This window comes from Tinamus guttatus, unplaced genomic scaffold, assembly GCF_059628265.1.
Source record: "Tinamus guttatus ecotype Peru unplaced genomic scaffold, ASM5962826v1 Tinamus_guttatus_pri_ptg000456l, whole genome shotgun sequence".
In the NCBI taxonomy this organism is placed as follows: domain Eukaryota; kingdom Metazoa; phylum Chordata; class Aves; order Tinamiformes; family Tinamidae; genus Tinamus; species Tinamus guttatus.
Window position 1 is genome coordinate 834091 of NW_028288990.1, and position 20203 is coordinate 854293.

General features: G+C 37.9%; 1 protein-coding gene across 2 annotated transcripts in view; it reads right to left on the minus strand.

Annotated features, from left to right (window-relative positions):
- Positions 1-20203, minus strand: part of FSHR (follicle stimulating hormone receptor) — an 82272-nt gene that overhangs the window by 41685 nt on the left and 20384 nt on the right. For both annotated transcript variants that reach the window (XM_010213464.2, XM_088532160.1), the window contains exon 2: positions 7721-7792. In XM_010213464.2, the coding sequence (XP_010211766.1) occupies positions 7721-7792 (72 nt within the window). The remainder of the gene's footprint in view (positions 1-7720; positions 7793-20203) is intronic.

Consider the following 20203-nt stretch of genomic DNA (forward strand, 5'->3'; position numbering starts at 1 on the left):
GCTTTTAATTAAAAATAATTTAGGCATATTAATACTTATTTTAACTAGAAAACTGTAATTGTTTCAATTACAGCAATATTCTAAAACATCACATGAGAAGAGCTACCTTTTACTATTTATAAGCCATGAATGATATTCAAAAATGTAAAATATAATTAGAAATGGTAATTCTGAATTCTCCTTTCATTTTCTGGGATACATATGTAAGTTTAATAAAGACATCTCTCAGGCACTAAATTCATTAGCAAAGACATTTTTACAAAGATACTTAAAAGATCATTGAGTTTACTTTGAAAATACAAGAAACTCACAATAAAATACAACAAATTGAAAATCTTTGCCCTTCAAATCGAGGTGAAACTCCTAGGACAAAGAGGTGAAACTTCCTGAAATTACATATTTCGATAAAATATTTGACTCTGCTTGAAGCTGTCTTATGCTTTAGAGCAACAGCTTTGGTTCTTCCAAAAAAAAAAAAAAAAAAAAACTGAGGAAACAGACAAACCAGCCCCTTCAGGATGCATAAAGCAGCTGGACAAGAAGGAAAGACACCCAAAGACTGCAATACTAATTCTGAACCACAGGTGACTAGCAATTCTGGGACTCCTTACTAAGCCTAGCAGCCACACGCCTTGCAAAACCGAATGGTTCAGAGGAAGCAAAATATGAATAACCTTATTGTGCCAGTCCTAAGGTCCATCTACCCCAGTACCTTGAGACTCTAGTGTTGGTAGCAGAGGCCCAGAAAGAAGAGCAGGGGAGGCAGGCTGGGGTGGTCTCGCTGAATACTCAGCCAAACTGATTTGCAGCTTAAATGAATATCTTTGTATTCAGTAGGTAAGCAGCTAAAATAGGTTTTTCTTTACCAAATTTTACCATGAGACTTTTAGCATCAGCAAATCCTCAGAGCAGAGCGCCACAGCTGAGCCATATCTCGTGTGAAGAGGTATCTCTGTCCTCTCCTTTTTTAATTTACATTTTTTTTTAAATCCTATCCTCCAGTTCTAGGATTAGAAAGGGCAGTGAATCTGTCCCTGTTCACCTTCCCCATACTAATTCTGAGTCTACAGACCACTCCAATATCCCCCATCAAATATATCTCCTCCAGGCTGAAGAGTCTGATCTACCCAATTATTCCTCAGATCAAAAGCATCCATGAGACTAGCTGGGTCTGCTGCTCTTCTCTGAACACTTTCTTCCTAAAATCTTTCAAAGTAGAGAGATCCCACCATGAATTTCAACAGGGACCTAGTTACCCAGTAACTCCTAACATTTAATTTGGAGGGTTTTCTGGCCACTGAGTTGAAGTTTCTTTTTAGATGTGTGCATTGCGATGCTCAAACCTCATTCTTGTATGAACAAGGCTAATTCAGAGCACATATTTAGACATGAAAAAGAGCAATTGTTTTTTCCATGCATGTTATCTTATCTGCATTTCACCTACACTGATTTTTGTCTGATTTGCTTATGTAGAGAAGGACTGAAGAACATTAGATTTAAGCTTTCCAGTTTCCATCCCAAAAAGGGCAGGCTCTTACAAATGCATTTTCTCATGTCTTTTTCATGAATTCAAATAATCTGAACAGCATGTCACCCTGGGGAGGGGCATTAAAGTATTCATACAGGTGAAGAAATTGCCCCTTTTCATTTTATCTCTCCCTCTGCCCAGACACTTATGAAGCAGGGACAGAAACATAGGAATATTTCCTTTTATTCTGCATTTTATCATGCTCTTATTAAAATATATGCATAGTAGCATGATTTTCTGGGACCTTTTAAAGGGAAAATTTTAAAAAATGGTGGTATGAACACTGTGAACTGATTTTATATTTCTTGCTTCTTTCTTTTAAGAGTTATTATTTTAGTCACAATTCTGTTCTGCTAAGGCATTAGCAGATTGAGATCAGCGTAAGCATTTGCAGAAATTTACAGTATATAACACTGTGGCTAAAATCTCCGGTCTTTGACGAAGCAGTGACTTACTAACACGTCTAATAAGTCTGCTTCATCTTTTTGTAGTTTTGCAAGAAACAACAACAAATGCAAGTTCTCTGCAATAGATGAGGTTTGATAGGGAAAAGCAGAATACCAGGTGATGATGCAGCAAAGCATTTATAGATTATGATGAAAAAAAGATTTTTTCCCAGCATCACGGGATGCTGCCAGGCTACAGGATGCATGCAGTGTGTGAAGCACCACTGACATTTATTCTTTGGAACATTGGCCTGAACTTTGAATTTCTTTGGTTCTGTGGGTTACTGGCCTTAATGCTGTAGCCCTCTGCTCCCTGAGAGGAAACGCATATTTAGATTCATTTAAACACATCAAGTAGTATGCCTCTTTCCATGCCCTGCCCTTAAGATACAGAATGTTACAAATAGCATCGTATAATGTAAATTAGAATATAATACTCACGGAGTTGCATGTCAGGAATATACTCTGGAGTATTTATCACCAAGGCTTTATCCTTACCAGATTCAGGACAGATTTTGGTATACAGAATGAGTGCATGGCTCTTTCACCTCAGAGACATAAGTAAATATTTTTGTAAACATATATGACTTAATTGATGAATCATGGCAACTACTGCAAAACCATATTTTGTTTCTTGTGAAAAAAAAAAAAAGATTTATCCAAAGGATATAAAAAAGATGGAAAGGAACTGCTGCCTGGAACCATTTTCCAAATGTCTGTTACACTGAATCCCATCGAGTTTCTCAAAACAATTTTAATGATCTTTTTTAATCACAGTTTCTCGGATACCAAATGATGGAATGCAGCACATGATACACTGAAAAAACAAACAAACACACACCCGAACAAGAAATTTCGGGTCCCCTCCTCTCCGTTTAGGCTGCACGCTACCAAGCACTATCAAACCACTCTGCTGAGGGGTAAATCCCCAGTGTCCCCAGCTATCTCTCTCTAGCTGAAACAAAACAATAAAGATAACTCACTCTGATCTGCGGTGTGACCTGGCTTTTAACCAACAGGGACAAATCGGAAAGATTTTTTAGCATCATATATCAGCTTATACATATGACGTAACTCGGTGCTCAGGTATCCTGGTGACAGGAGACCAGCATCATGATACGAATCATCTCTGGGCCAAGAGTCCCAGTAACAAAGGAGGTGAAAGAGTGAACGACTGACTGATGGGATAAATATACGATCTAGACCAATTTTACCTAATTAAGGGGAAGCTGTACAGAACTGGTGCTTATATTCCTGCTGCATTCCAATGACAGAAGACCTCAGTTCCCAGGATTGTGAGTTCTGGCAGATTTCTCCAACCCTAGGAGTTTTAACACTTTCCAGCATTTTCAGAGCTCGTCAAGGATTTATGTACAGAAGTTTTGTTGACCACAGTGTGGTTCATGTTCTTAAAACACGCCTTTGCCAAGAACTTGAAGAAATCCCTTTCTCCCATTACTCCAGACTAGAAAATATTGCCAATAACTTCTTCTTAAGGTCTTGCAGTTTACAGAGTTCATCACATATGTGGCTGAATTTATTTGGGCTGCACAAAAGTTAGATTTGAGAATGAATCATAGAAAACACTATGCTTTAGTCCAAATCTTTTGAAAGAATTAATAATTTTCTATAGATTTTAAGTGGACCGTCCCTCAGAATTCAGAAGTAAAACCTATTTAGCTTGCACAGGTAAGGCAGTCACACCTCTTCATCTATAATATTACTGTACAGAGAAAGCTGATTACACAGAATTATCTTGCTTCCATGATACGGATCAGGAGCATGATCAAAGTTCTAAAAGGGACTATTTTTTTTTTCTCTCCAAAAGCCATTACAGGTGTGTTTCAAAAGGCAGCATCAGCGCAGACAGACCAGGTTCCTCAGACTGTCTCTATCTTCCTCACTGGCGACATGGGGCTGCAATTTTGTCCCCATTGACAACAGCCTCTTTGGCTGAAGACTCCCTCTTCTGTCCTCTCACTCATGCCAGAATGTAAACTTACAGTTCGGAGTTAGCGTTATGTGTTTCTGTCATTTGATCTTTCAAAGGGGGCATGAGACATTCATGTTTCCTTGGAGTAGTAATATCATCCTAACCATTAAGTTCAGTCTTTCTCACTACTCCTGTAATGCTGAGTGGCAAAATATATGACACTAAATGATTTTAATTTAATATTATTTTAATTTTATTTTTTAGTTACCATATTAAGAAAAGTTAACATCAATCTAAACTGCACGTGGCACAGTTTCCTCGTACATGCAAATCAGTCTGGTTCCACTGAAGCTAATGAAGCTATGCTGGTTTCAGAACAGATGAAGATCTGCTCTAATAACAAAAGCAAAAGAGCCCTCATCATAGGGTTTCTTTTTTTTTTTTTTTTCCCCTCTGGTAATAGGTCTTTTCAGATTTTCCCCATCTTTAGTTCAGCTACTGAGGTTCAGACCAAATTTCCTACCAATGCCAGATTCAAGCATTGTTAGATCAACATTTAGAAATCTACTTCTCTACACTGCAGAAACAGAAGGAAAGTTAGCAAGAAAGAAAAGGTAGTGGCTTCAGTATTGCCTCAGACTTTCTTCCAAATTAAGCCTTTTCAGCACAGGTTGAAGATGACATGGCAGCTGCATACTGAGCAGCTTGTATTAAATTGATTTTGCTAGGCATGTGCCTACATGGTGTTACCTTTTAATTTAGTAACTAAAGGGTTAATTAGTTCTTGGAGTGTAGCAGGTTGATTAAGCAGGAAGCTAGAGGAGATGTCACATTTCAGCTGGTTAGGCTTCTTAGGAACAGACTAAAACTATGTGCTTCCCTGAAAACCCATTTGCTAGATGAACATGAAAGCCAGAGATATACAGAAGTTGGAGAGCTGGTAGCAATAAACCAGTATTAAAGTATTTCTCAGATCTGCCGTTTCTGAAGAGTTTTCTATAAGAACAATTAAATTACACTATAGCAAGAGAAATCTAAGATAAGTCAAAATATTTAGTAAGCTCAACATTTACTTAAGAAAAGCTTTTTCCTAGAACATGTATGTAAAAAGTTATTTCACTACCTGATAATCTGCAGAATAGACATTTCATGATTTTTCAGTAAAAAAATTAATTTAGATGAGCAAGAAGAAAATAATGAGCTGTAGATGCTTCATACGGGCTCTCATTCTTCCAGAAAACTTAGAAAAATAAATAAAAAAATCACCTGAATCTCTTTAATTTGGTAACTAAATTTTAATTTGGTAACTAAAACTGGAGCTTAACAGGGAGGGCAGACCGCGTTCGCCATGACAGCCTTTCCAGGCCACACTGCATTTTCAAACTAAGTCGTGGTCACTACCATCTATTCATTCTAGAAAACATTTTGACAGTCCAAATAAGACATTTGATTCAAAACGAAGAGGTGTGGGGAGAAATAAGCACAGTCTTTCATAGGTACTAAGACAAATATTAAACATTTTGTGGTAAAATGCATTTGGTCATAGTTCCCAAATGTTTCATTATTTTTAGGAAAAAAATAAAATGCACACAGAAAGCAAACACTGCAAAAAAATGAATTTTGAAAAATTGATTTTTTTTTGAGAACGAGAACTTTTTGGTCTCTGTATTCAAAAGTTTCTCTTTACTTTGAATGTTACCAGAAAAGAGTTAAGATTCTTATGGAGGACTCATCTGTGTCCAGCTACTCATTGCAAACCGATGATTTTCAAGTCCACCATCAGCTGCACATCTTGTGTGCCCTAAGACCTATCCCATTCTCAGAAGCACAGTTAGAAATGATCTAGAAGTGATAAAGATCATGTCTACAGAGCTATTGGATTTTACCAGACACTGCTTTTCTTTAGTCACAGAGTTAGGAACTACTATCACTCCCTTGATTATTCTCCCTTTTTAGTTTTATGAAAGCACAACATTTACACTACATTCAAACATATCATTTGTATACATTAGGCTATCCATATTTTACCCCATAGAGGTATCATATTATTAATAGCTGTTTCCCTTAAATAGACTGCAGTTTGCTTTAATCTTCCTTTGTGTATGATCTTGCAAGAGACAAAAGGCTTTCATACAAAGGCTGTGTTTTTATACGCAAACATACCATTTGATTATGGACCTTTTTTTGTCTCTACATTATTATGAATCTTTCTGATGGATTTTTATGCATTAGATTTAGGATTTGTAGTCTATATCAAATTTTATCTGTTTGCTATATCATCTGCAAATACTGCATCTTTGTTGATGCTGATTGGTCTCATTTGCATATTTATCACCCTTTTATTCTCAAAGACATTTTGCTATAAATGATTTGTGCCCATTTCTCCTCCATGTACTGACAGTAAACACATATATTTTCAAACTGAGCTCATTTCCATATATAATTTTTTGTGCTAACAATAAATCATCACTTAGAGACAACCTATTCAGTGTAATCATTACAGTTCATACATAGCTGACATATGGTTTCTGAGTAATTAAAGGTAACGTGAGCAGTTTACATTGCACTTTGCAACTCACTTCACAGTCCAGAGAGCTTAATGATTTTCTCTAAGGACTAGGCTAAAAGGAACCCAGCAGATCTGGGGAGAAATTAGTGCCAAAAATCTAGCGACATCGAGCCATTTTTTTTTCCTGTTAACTCCTGACAAAACCAGAAGCTCTTGAATTCTTCTTGCACATCCACTGCTTGCCTTCATCCACCTGTATTTCCTAAGGCTCAAAATTTTTTCCTTCCATTTCCCTGTCTTTTGTTGTCCCTCCATCTCCTCTCTTTTTGCCAATTTTCCTACATCTACAAGGGTATGAGGCAGAGGAGAAGATGACAAAGAAAGAGAAATGGTGAGAATCTATTTCTTTTTAGTTCTGTCATTACACGCACTTCACTGAAAAAGGCCTTCCCACTAAAGCACATTCCCTGCTCCCACTCAGACCACTCATGGACAAACACCTGGACAAATGTAGGTCCAAGACTGACCTTATCAGTAAGGGCCCAAGACTGGGCATATTCCAAATAGTGTAATTTGGTCACACAAGAAATAATTCACAAAAGTAAACATATGCCACAGAACAGCTCAGATTTGAAAGTGACAATTATCTTTGCTGGTGCTAACATGAGATAACCCATAGATTTCCTGTAACTAGAGAATACTAGGAAAAACACTATTCAGCACTTTTACTCTCAGGGTGGAGGGCTGCAGTACAAACACAACAGAATCGTAATGGGTGTGTGATATATCAGTTCAAAGATGCTCATAATTTTATCTTCAGACTCATCACTAAAATTCATGCAAATTAGATGCTTTACTCCTTATGTGCTAAGATGTTCATAACAAGCGGCTGTAAGAAACTTGTTGCCCACATCCCAGAGGACTCTAAACATGCACAAAATTATCCTATTTTTTCAGTAATCAAAGAGAATTGACTGACCTGTTACAAATAGCAGCATTTTCCTTTCTAATCTTCCACTGCTTTATGACAACCTAAATCAAAGTTCTCAAATTAAACAGTTTCCCATAGACTCCTGCTATGGATTTTATTTGTTAATCACAATGATGCTTCGTGTTGAATTAGCCTTTGACCAAGACGCAAGAACTGCTTCCTTGCTGTTAAATATATATATATATATATGTGACAAAAATGTTTTGTTAGGGACTTGCTTACAGACTGAAGCAGTAAAAGCAGAAACTGTAGCCAGAAAATACTGTTTAAAGTGAAATGGTTGTTTCCCAGTAAGCATTGACACAATACATACATTTTCTCTAGGTTAACAAGTCCTGCGAAAGCTCCTTTCAGAATGGCTCTCATCTTGGTAAGGACAAATCTCCTGAAAACAGAGAAAACATGCTGATTATTCACTATTCACAACACAGGGCTGCCCGGTGGCTCTTATCATAGATACAAGAATAGTCGCCACCACGAAGGATTCATATTCTAAATACAGCTATCATGTTCAAAGGCTTTGCGGGACTCCAACTGTCTGCCCCAGAGCAAAACAGCAGCATATTTTTCGCCTACCTCCGGAGATACTCAAGAGGAAAAGCATCAGTCATTGAGTCTCAATTTCCCTTTTTGCTTTAGTCTGAAACAAACACCTGCTCACTGCAGCTTTGCTGCATGCTGTGAGAGGATGGTGCCTTTTTCGTCTCTTCCTCTCTTTTAGTGTGCAAATGTGGAAACATGGAATCAAGCAGCCCTGGGGAGCCCAATGGGCCAAGATGTTTATGCAAGGTTGCAGGTGGTACATACACACACATGAAGGATAAACGTTAATCTGCTACACCAATAATTTGAAGAGTCATCTGGTATCTTCAGTCAGTGTAGTGTCAAATCCCTGTGCTGATTTTCATAGTCCCTCTTTAAATTAATTCATAACATCCCACAAAATTAGGGTAGTGGAATATGCAACTCTCCCACCTGTGGACCAAGACCACATTTTAATATCTTTTTAAAGGACACAGGGTATGCTCTATGAAGAATAAACATTTAAATATCATGCAAACTTTCCTGATCTCACCTTGTTTTACCACAGCAAATAAAAAGAACTACAGTTTATAACACACAATAAATGAAAGGTAGGTTATCTACTACTTTTTGGGGAAATGAGGTGTTATCCTAGGCAATTGTATCCTATCATATACTTCATCATTCAAAGACACTGAATACAATTGCATATACTAACATAACGTGTTTATCAAGACACATGGACAGAAGCCAAGCTGAGAAACCATGACTGAGGCATGAAAAAATCCCACAGAGTGTCGGTATGTGGAAATACTGTATTTTTATATTTACTGTGGAGAATAAAAACAATGCTCAAACTCTCAGGTGTCAAAAACCAGATTCAATAAATTAAATATTACATGTTAGTTCTATTGAAAAAAATCCATTAAAAGACAGCATTCCCATCTTAAAAAGATCACTTGTATCACACAGATGAATATTATCATTCTATGATTTGGTTTCTTAGTTGACCTTCCCATAGAAATGGAAAATAATTATTTTTTGAATTACTACAGAAGTCTTCTTTCAGTGAGCATGCCTGCTAGATGATTCCTCATTTTTTATCATCTCAAAGAAATGTTTCTGAATGGCTGCTTGGAACTTCTCTTCTTTTCCATCTGTGTTGCCTTATTTTAATATCTTCAGAAAGATGGAAATGGGAACTCAGCCTACTCTCACCTACTGTGCAGTCTTGCAAATTTTAACAGTTTACCCTTCAGAACTAGAGACTGACTCTCTTACCGTTCACATATTCACAGAAAGCACTTGTCTTTTTTTCATCTAATTAATTCAGAATTTGTATGAGTATCATGTTTTAATTAAAATACCAGGAAAATAAGTATTAGTTTGATGAAATAGCACTGTGATGGATTTTTGTTTTCTAATTGCCAATTAGAGTCTACCTCCTCATTTAGGTTTTTAAATTTGTTAATATTATTCAAGTACCACAAAGTCAATGCATATCTCATTTAACTCTAAGGATGTCACTAGGATTAAACTACGAGTCAACTTGGCCCCACATATTTTAAACATTTAAATTTACGGTAGTCTTAATCCTGAAAGATGATAGAGTCAATTTTTATTTCATTATTCTGGTAATATTTTAAATCAGAAACAGTTTCTCCATGCTGTCACACAAGAATTACACTATTGAGATCATTATGCAAATGCTGAAAGATTAAACAGCTTCTAGAAAAGGCCCAACCTGGATTAGGCAATTGTAATGCCTCACTGAAAACACTGCCTCGTAATGTATGCAGTGCTACGCCTGTGCTTTGGGAGCACAGACCCACACCCCGGGACGTGCAGAACAGCCTGTGGGCTTAGTGCAGCACAGCTCTGCCGTTAGCAAACTGTTTAACTTTGATCCACTTTGAAACCTCTTCTAAAATGCTTCTTTTGCTTAATTTTGCAGGCCTAGAAAGTCTGCTTGGTCTGAAAAGCAACCTGTATTTTTGAATGGCAATATCCTAAAAATAATGCTGTTGCTGCAAGTGCAGCTCATCAGGAGGCAGGCAGTCCTTTAAGCACTTATCTCTGCCATGCTTTAGCACCATCAGAATTTACAGCCTGATCCTAAAACTAATAAAAAGATGGAAACATCATTCACATGTAAGACCACCTATGAGCAAAGCTACAAATGCACAGAAGTAGAAATCAAAATGTTGAGTTTCCTTGTTGAAGGCTATGCTATGCTATGCTGACACAGAGCCTAGATTTAGCACCTTCCTTTCTAATATCCTTAGTAGACTGTTAAAGTAGAATTGAAGCTGAAGTCCACTTCAAAACCACTTCAAAAAAGTAAAGTTAGGTGTGTTGAGCCTCACCGAGCAGACTAATAAGACTAGTCATAACCTTATAACTAACACTGAAAATTAGAATCTGTCACTTGTTGAATTACCAACTGTATAATGAATAGGAGTCTATTACAACCAGTTGAGTGCCGTATTGTCAGTCAATCTCCCAAGTTAGGCACCAAGAATCCATCGGTACTTAACTTAAAATACTGGCTGCTCAGTAGCAACTGAGGAACATGTAGAAAATAACAGAAAAGTAGAGCCTTGGTTTTGCTTCTAGGATTCTTTTAAGGCTAAAGGAATGAATACAGTCCACTTCTGTCCAAACATGTTTTATGAAAGACAAACAAGATATCAAAGTGACCTCTGAAAAATGTGTGCTTAGTGGAAAGATGCATTATTTGTTCCTAACAGGGACTTGGGCATCTGCAAGGAAAACACTAAAAAGCCGGTATGTTTAGCAATAGAATTAAATAAAAGACAATAGAATTAAAAAACAGCTATGTGCCCAGTAGAAGGTATAGGAAAGGGTAAATATGCACAGTTTTTTTAAGAAAAACATTTTTGATTTATGAATGTTATACAGTTGCCTTTTTATTTTAGCTTGCTCATGAGTGGTTTTATGTAAAAATTTAGCATTACAAACCTATCACAAATCTGCTAAGTAAGGCTTGATGAGTCATGACTGAAGTAATTTCCCACAGATTTATTTATATACAGGGAGATCTAAACCCAGTTATTGAGAATGATGATGTCCTAGTTAACAGGAAACCGCTGACACAGATAATTTACACAACTTTGCATCACAGTGAAAACAACCCAGACACATCTTGTTTCTGCATACCTATATCTAATACAAGACAAATATCATAGTGTCAAGTTAATGACAAGGTCTAGAGAGTTGATGTAAAGAACAGATTTTAGCAGGTATTGGTAAAATGATCCTGCATAACCCTGTAACTGTTAACTATGAACAGATTTATTGAGCATTTTTTTTTTCTTAGAATAGAGTGTTCCACAGCTGAAGTGCTTCAGACAGCCAGAATGCCAGACTTAAAGGAAATGAAACATCCAGAAAAAAAGTCTATTATTTCATCCAGTCTCACATGAATCTTGGGATAGAAATAAGACCTTAAAAAACACATAAAAACCTTGATAAAATTGGACCAACAAGGATACTTCTGTTAAGCATCTCTAAAAAAAAGTGCACACAAAACATGTAATATATGCACATTAACCATATTGATATATGTAAATATGTTGTATTTAAGCTAACTATGTTTAGGTGAAACAGTATGTATTTTGCACGTTCACCAAATGAGGAGTTCTCAGACACTAGTACCACAGGATTTTTCCTGAACTGGGTGGAAGAACTTGGCAGTGGGTGCCACCAGAATTCCCACCAGCCCTGGTAGCTTCCTTCCCTTGGAAAACACCTCCCAGTTAGTAGGGGGGTCTTATTAGACTAGCAAAAAAACCCTTGGCCTACATCTGTCTTATAAGTGTGGATGAATTTAGGTCTTTCAAAACCCTCTTTAAAACTCATTTTTCTCATCTATTTAAGTCAAAAATAGTTAATCACAAAGTGTTGTTTTGTAGAGTTATCTCCCCTGGCTCATGTACATTGCAAATTCATGGCATTAAAATCAATGATATCAAGCATATACTATAAACTTTCTAACTTAACGACCACAGGAAAATAAAACAAAGATTTAGTGACCATAGTGCTAAATCGCTAAATTCTGTTCCAAATAAATAAATGCAATAGGATTTTGAAGAACAATTTACTTTAATCTCCGAGGTACTAGACTGATGTTATCAGCTTCTAATCCTCGCAGCAATGTGTATTTTGTCAGACACAAAGATTTACTGTGAAATTTAATTTCCTTTCTTTGTAAATTTTTGGGTTGTTTCTTTGTTTCTGTTTCTTGCTTTGAAGATGTGCTGGAGGTCCCAGCACAACCAACAACTGAGTTTTCGATTCACATTAAGAGAAGACAAAATGATGCCATGACCTATTTCATGTGCGTAGTTTCTTGCTCTTGATAAAATGCAAAACCAAACAAAATTCTACCCTACTTTTTACATTTTCACTTGATTAGTCAATGCAACAAGTGAAAGACAATTTTGCTTTTCATGCTGTAACAGAAGACAGGCAGACATTTCAGACTGTGACTCAGAGAGTGTAAACTGATGTAGCTATGTCAGTTTGGCCCTAAGCTTTGGTCTCAATTCCCACTGTAAAGAATCACGAGATTCCTTTGGGCTCAGGTATGATGAAGACCATTGTAAGCCTCATGGCTTCTAACTACTGTATGACTTCACTACGAGTAGGATTTACTTCTAGCAATCACCACTAGAAAGGTACACACCCAGAAATACGTGAATGTTCAAGTATTAATTATATTGTGATTTTGAATATGAAAACTATTTTTCTAATATTTTATTTTTTATTTTTTTGGATCACTAGAAGGAAGAAAAAGATCTGCTAACAAATGTAATAGCTCAAACCTACTTTGTTAGTAGTAAAGAACTAAAAGTTTTGATTTTTGATAGAAAATTAATATGCTCAGTTCAGAAATCCTAACAGAAATGTGTGAGCTGCATCACTTCTCCAGCTCTTAAACAAAACTGAACTTTCTCTTCTAGGTGTTTGCTTCAAACCTTTTGTTTTCCAGAGAGGGTTTATTTTGCTGTAGCTAAAGTACCCAGCCTGAGAAAGACGTGAAGATCACAGGGGACACAGTATTTCAGGCTGCGCACAGCATGGCACAGGAGCTCCGGACCCTGCGGGTCACAAAGTACTAGATCACCTACAAACTAGTAAATAGGGGACTAAAGCTTTATTTTTTTTATTTTTTAAGCAAACACAACTGGATTATTTATTTTAATGCCCAGAGCATGACATTTGGCAATTTAAGTAGAAGATCATAGGGATCTTCCATACAAAGTATCTTGTGACTGCTTTCTGACACATCTCCCCTTCCTGTCCAAGAGGAGTGGAGTCCAAAACTATTAAATTATATCCTAAATCATCACAAGAAAAGTTTCAAAGAAATGTTCAGGCTAAATGCAGAAAAGTTGGGTTTGTTTGCTTTCTGGGTATTTTTATGTCTTCAGAGGGTATTCCTATCATGTCATCAAGCTCTTTTCCACAGGCATGAGCCTTTAATTAGAAATGAGAGGAAGGTTTATTAGCTGCCTCCGTTCCAAGAGGGGCTGAGGTTTGGACTTCAGAAGGGAGGTGACATCATGAGCTATGGCACCAGCACTGACAAAACACTGCTCATCTCGTAACTTCGCTTGCCTTTTCAGAGCGCCTCTCCATCAGCTTAAAGAAAATCTAAAACCAAGCTGGATATTTTTCATGAATGACAATTCATGTAACTAATTTACAGATTCACTTCAAACAGGGGACCCTGTTGGCACAGGCACATCTGAACAAGGAAGGAAGAGCTTTGTAGAGAGCCTGAGACACACATTTAATGAGACTTGCTCTACACACATTTAAATTGACTTCCAAAAACCAGACCATAATCCTTTGGCAACAGGCACAATCTGTCTGAGAGCACCTAATCGTTACGTTCACACACGCTGCCCTGCCCACGGTTAAGTCAGCTGCTCATCCACTTCAAATGCTTGTAAGAAGACAAGTTATCTAGTCTGTGCAGTTGGTTAATACATGTGGGATAGTAATGGAAGGTGAAGGTATCTCAAAGGAAAACTGCAAAATTCATTTTATGGAGAAGACTGAAAATAAACATCTCCTCAATGAAATCTAAAAGAACCAGTGGACAAAATAAAAAGACATCAAATCCTGACAAACAACTAAGTCGATCAAAAAGAAAAATGAGTACAAGAAATTGGGACAAGTATCTGGTATCCTTTCCTTTTTATTTCCAAGAAAAATAGCTCCATCTGTTTTTTTCACACAAACACAAAGTTACTCCCCAAGTTCACAAAATAAATTTGTCACAGATCCTGGGCTTGAACCCAGAGTTTCAGTCTAGCACCATAATCACAAAGTCACCTTTCTTTTACATCATAGAACTTTCAAAGGGGGAGAAATGGAAGCAACCTGTTTACAGCTGGTAGTCACAAACAGTAATAGACAAACTAATGAAATGTTAAATTTTAACAAGGCTATATTAAAGTGAAATTCATAAAGTACAAGGCATTACAGCTGTGCTCTGAGGGTCAGTAACACCACCCTTCCGTTTGGCTGCAGAAGGCACCACCAATATGAAAGTACCATGTCCTCTCAAGTGCGCTCCAGGAGAACCTCTGTGACACTGGGAGTGATATAAATAGCCACCTCTGGTAAATATAAATGTTGCCGTTTGTGCACCATTAAACAACGCAAGGCACAGGCAAAGTAAATATAATTAGAGCTGGGATAATAAAGTTATTAGTGATGCCTCTCTGCTTTGCAGATCTGAACGTAAAAAAGCAATATGTGCAGTAGCTCATGAAAAATCACTCCTTAATCTTTACTACAGACCTCTCTTAAAATCATTTTCCTTTTTTGAATTAGAGTAAAAGTGTAACGAACAGTGCTAGCGGCATTCATATTCTAGATTTAGTGAACACTTGCTTGGCATAATGCCACCCAGCAATAAAAAGCTAAACAGAAATGCTTTAAGATCACATGGCTGATGTCACGGGAGGGAATGCCCCAATACTGTAATAGCAAAATGCATCTCTGCCTGCACGGTCTCATCTCCCTAGCAGGGTTGTGACACTGCTCATAGGTGCAGAGCGAGGCTACTGCAGGATCTCTTTTTCTTCCTAAGCCCAGCTGAAGTCAGCCAACACTGGGCCCCTTGCAGATGAAAAGCAGAGATGAGGAAGGACAGAAAATGCTGTGAAAAAAAATGCATCAGTTAAAGCACCAGACTGCAGAAGAGACAAAGCAAGATGCTTGCAAGCTTATTCCATCCTCCACCCCTCACACCTCCTCTTTAGTTTTCAGAAAATATGTTACGTTTAGTCTCAGCACTGATATACTTCTCATTTCAGGACAAAGCATCCACTGTCCGCAGCAACATGTTCATCCCCCACAGCACTGCAGACAGCTTCTTTCCAAGGTCACTCGCACAGGCAGTTAAAAATAAAGCTGCAGGACACTTTTAAACACTCTGCTTGAATAGGGTGAGGTGTATTTGAAATTTAGAGTTAAGAAATCAGACAGAGATCAATCAAAATGGCAAAATTGACAATCAGAAGGAGAAATGCAACAGAAGTATTTTTACCAAACTAGAGATGCTCAGAACAAATAGGCAGGGACATATCCTCACTTAGTGCAATTTCTATAGTGTGCTTAGTTGCTTTACACGGAAATAAAATTGGAAAGGAACTGACAGACAAAACTCTAACAACTCAAACTAGTTGCCTGGGTATATTAACCATTTCTGCAAAGAAAACATCGAAGAAATGCAGCAAATACTGATGACACCTGTGTTTGGAGCAGAACTGCTGCAGAGAGATACCCCTGCCATGATCTGCACCTCACAGCACTGGGCTCCTCTCACAGCATACTTGAGCATTAGGGCTCATGCTGATATCAATGCATAGTAATGTACAGAGAAAAAAAAATCAGCTATTCCAGTATTCATATTTTCCAGATTTTCCTCTGGAAGTGTTTATAAGGAAGGTTTTCTTTAAGCTTGCTTGTCCTCACGTAGCTCACCTGAGTATAGAGGCTTTGCTGCTTTATCCTGAGCCTATAGACGCTTTGTCCTGTAGCTATCAAAGGTGCAGAAAGTGCCTGGAGTGACTGCAAATCTGGAGCACAGGACGGTTTGTTCGAGTATCCTTTGGTACAAGAACGTTGCTCAGCTCAAGGAATTCAGCTAGCTGAAGTCAAATGCAAACACTACGTAGGCTTCCTGCATCACCTGGACACATGAAGCACTGCACAGCACTGCCTGGACTCTGGATTCCTCTCCAGGATGGATACAGAGAAAAGAGGTTCGCCCCTTAGCACAAGTCTGAATGGAAAATAACTTCTATTTAGACCTGTGAGATATTCAGTGACCACACTCACATCTGGAAAGGGTTTAATTGCTAGGGGTATGCTACCACAAATCGAACAAACACATATACCCCAAAACCAAACCAAACCAACCAAACAAAAAAACCCACTATCGCACCACACAAAAGACCCCCAATAACCAGTAAGCTAAGAGTGCAGTTAAAATTGCTTCAATTAATGTCAAAGTTGTGCTGTGGAAAGTATTTTGAGTAAGACAAATAACAAAAGTGACAGAAGTTACCCTGTCTTGGTTACAGAAAATAGTGATAGTTTTATTTTTATAAATAGCTGCACTGTATGTGCATTGATTATCCCTTCCAAAAAGTCACTACTTTTAAAGAGATTATCTCTTTCCCCATGGTTTACTTGGATGGGCTTTGGAGAAATGTAGAGCATGGGATAAGCATGCAACATCCTTAATATCTGACCTTGATATCTACAGCCATGTTTATGGCAAAAAGGCATTAAAAATTCATTTACCCTGTGCAAACTTTCAGCACTGCGTCTATTTGTATTAAGAATTTCCTGAAAAGCAACTCCTGGGTATTTTGTTTTACCACAGAGTGTTCTGCAATCTTTTCTGTGGTCAATCTGGCAAGGCAAATAGGGTTATGGGAAACATCTATAATCCAACCAATTTGTCCTCTCTCCCCCCAGTATTATTGTCTTCTTCAAAAGACAGAGTCAGTCATTTCAGCTTTTTCCCTGCCCCAATAACATATCAAGAAAGATCTCACCTCTCAGCAGGCCAAGAACAGTGCTTTGTTCATCAACTTGAGGTCCCAGCAGGAAAGCTAAGACTGTTATTTCTGTGCAGTGTTTCTCCCTTTAAGACTTCAGGACTTTATGCTGAGAGGCTCATCATACATGATGCTATTTTTATCAACTTAGACACACTGTCCAGGGACAAAATTCTCTATGTTGAGGGCTGTAGATTTCATGCTGAGGCCAAAACTTTCTTTAATGAGCAAATTTTTCTGTGAAAGGTACTGCTGAAACATCACTGTTTGACAAAATATCGAGTAGCTTACCTCTTTCACTTCATTTTGTTTGATAAATTATTCGAAGAGGAGGTGGTTTACTTTTTAACTCCCTTCTCACATATATTCTCATAGATTTTATATCTATATTGTTTAACTGGACACAACTGAAATATTATTAATAATAAAACCGAAAGCGAGAGACCCACTGCCACTTACTTTAATTAGCATATTCTGTCCAATAAGTAAGGGAGCCTCCACTGAATATTTGGGTTCAATTAGAAATGTCCAGAGACTTGCTTGAAGTTGTAATGAGATACTGATAGGGAATGTTCAGAAACAGTATAAAGAATAGCACCTGGAAACTCAGATCTTACTCTATTATTTTTCTCTGGATCAAAGTATGAGCTCTGTAAACATAAATATTCTCTCTGCTACCTAATATGCACCGGTTCTTCCAAAGAAGTGCTTTGAGCGCCAAACACAACTAACTCAATTGGCAATCTTAAGAAAAAAGCATCTCCCAAAGAGGGGTCCCAAACGCCAGCCACACACACACTGCTATTGAGGGCGTTCTAAGCATCTAGACTTGGATTGACACAGCTAGTTAGAAAAAAGTTAGTTACATGCTCCTACATCTCTCTCTCTGTGATGAGCTGAACATTTTCTCCTTTCCGCATATTAAGAGGCACATTTGAATTTTAAATAGCTAGATTTTGAAATAGTAAACACATTCAGAATAAATGTGTGCTTTGTACTTTGACCTTCAGAGTGCTTCTTGAACACGAACTTTCTGTGCAGCACTTAAACCCACATGGTTCTGTTTAATAGGATGACAGAATGGTGAAGCAGAGACAGGACAAACCGGACCTGCCCATGGCACAAGAGAAGGTTGTGGAAGTCCTTCAGGAAAGAGCTGAACAGCCGCACCTAGGAAAATACTCCCTTTTCAACATCTAACCTCAGTGCATGAGAGCTCTAATTCTGCCCCTTTCCTACAAACCCTTAGGTTAGCTTTCTTGAATTATGAGATCTTTGAGTGACTATGATAGCTTCTTGATAGACAAGATAGACAGCTTCTTGCTTATAATTGATAAAACCTGAATAGAAGAAACAAGTGTTGAAGAAACAACCTGAAACACTCAGTTTTCAATGTGAAGGTAGGTCAAAAATAGAGTCCCCAATGACCAGCACTGGACCTGCTTACCATAGTCATAAATAATCTGGAACTAGAGTGCACAGGAAGGTGACGAAGGTGATAATGACTAACAACTCCAGAGCTGGGTGAAAAGGGCTGCAGAACTAGCAGACGGGCTTCCTTCTTCATATAATGCGTAGCTGGGCTGTGCAACTCCCTGTCAGGGGACACTGAGGATGGTAGATATTCAGAAAGAACTGCATAAATTCATGAAAACAAAATACATGAAGAAAGTTAACTACCCAGTTGCCTTTCTGGTACAACACAGTTATCTGTGATTATCAGATGCTGGGCTAGGGAGCTCCTTGATCCCACCCAGAGCTCCTCCTCTTCACAAGGAAATTTCTAAGAACTTTTCCACTTCCTGTTCTTCTCATCTCTACTTCACTCCCCCACTTGCTAATGCTCCATAAACTCCAGCTCTCTTTCAAAACATGTATCCTTATCATCAGCATGCAGTTTAGCAAGCAAAGGCTTTCTCCCACTTACATGTATTCAAGGCCTACCAAATATTGACCCTTAGAGATGTCTTTCTCCAAGTCCCAATATATATTCACAACTGCTGTGTTATTACAGCTTGCTTTGTTTTGTCTTTTTTGTTAACCAGTAGAAAATAAATAAAAACAACAAAAAAAACCTCCACTGAAACGTACATCAGAGGAGCAAGGAACCTTCACGACACTTTGCAAAAGTAGGGATATTGTTTTGACATGAGCAAATGAGCACAAGCAAATGCCACCTATTCTGCCCTCACCTAGAAATGATCAGTCTCTGAGTCATCGAAATGTGAAGTATTTCCCATTCCTCAATATTTACAGATGGTGTAGGGCACATTAAAGAGGAGGAGGTTACTCTTTAGGTCAAGACAACTAAAGGATTATTCCCTTCTCAGTGGCAGCAGATCAGGTAAAGTATAAAACTGAAATAGGGGTAATGTTTTCAAAGCTGCATTCCTACTCCCATTTCATCTCACAGAAGTGGCTCTGTAGGACATATTTTAAAATAAATACCACAGTATCAAAGCATTACTCCACTTACTTGAATAATAAAAACATTAAAAGAATACCCTAGCTCTCCACTAGCTCTTTGACTAGGTCATTTTGCCAATTTCTGTAAAAACAAATGAAATACATTGCCACTGTCCAAGAACTTGCAGTTCTCCCTCACTGTCTCACCCCCATTTGTTTTTCAATCCCAATCACTTGCTTCAAAACAATCTTTCTTTCAAGATGGCTCTTTTATACTGGTTAAATCAGACTGCAATACCTGATCTACTGCAAATTACTCAGGGAATCAGAAACTCAGCCACAGCAGAATTTCTTCTACCATACGTTAGGTGCTTGAAGAACTAGATTTCTAACGGAAAGGCGATCTCCTTTTTGCCTAACAGCTTGTGGATGACATGAACACAGCATCTCTCAGAGAAGGGATGGCAGTAGAAGAGATTTTATTTCTTTCAGTACTGTAAAGCAGACTCAGACTCATGATAGTCCCAATGCTCAAGCTTTGCATGACTCTCTTGCTGCACTGCTTTTCTAATAACCTCTCTCCTCCTTTTTCATGGGAAAGACAGTGTTTCACACAGTCTTTAAGAAAAGGGTGGGGTTCTGACCTCTTTATCTCAAAAAAGGTCTATTAACATTAGGAAAGGCAAACGGAATGCAAAGAATTTGATCAAAGACAAGAAATGGCTTCCATTAATGAAATAACCAATTTGGCCAGGACT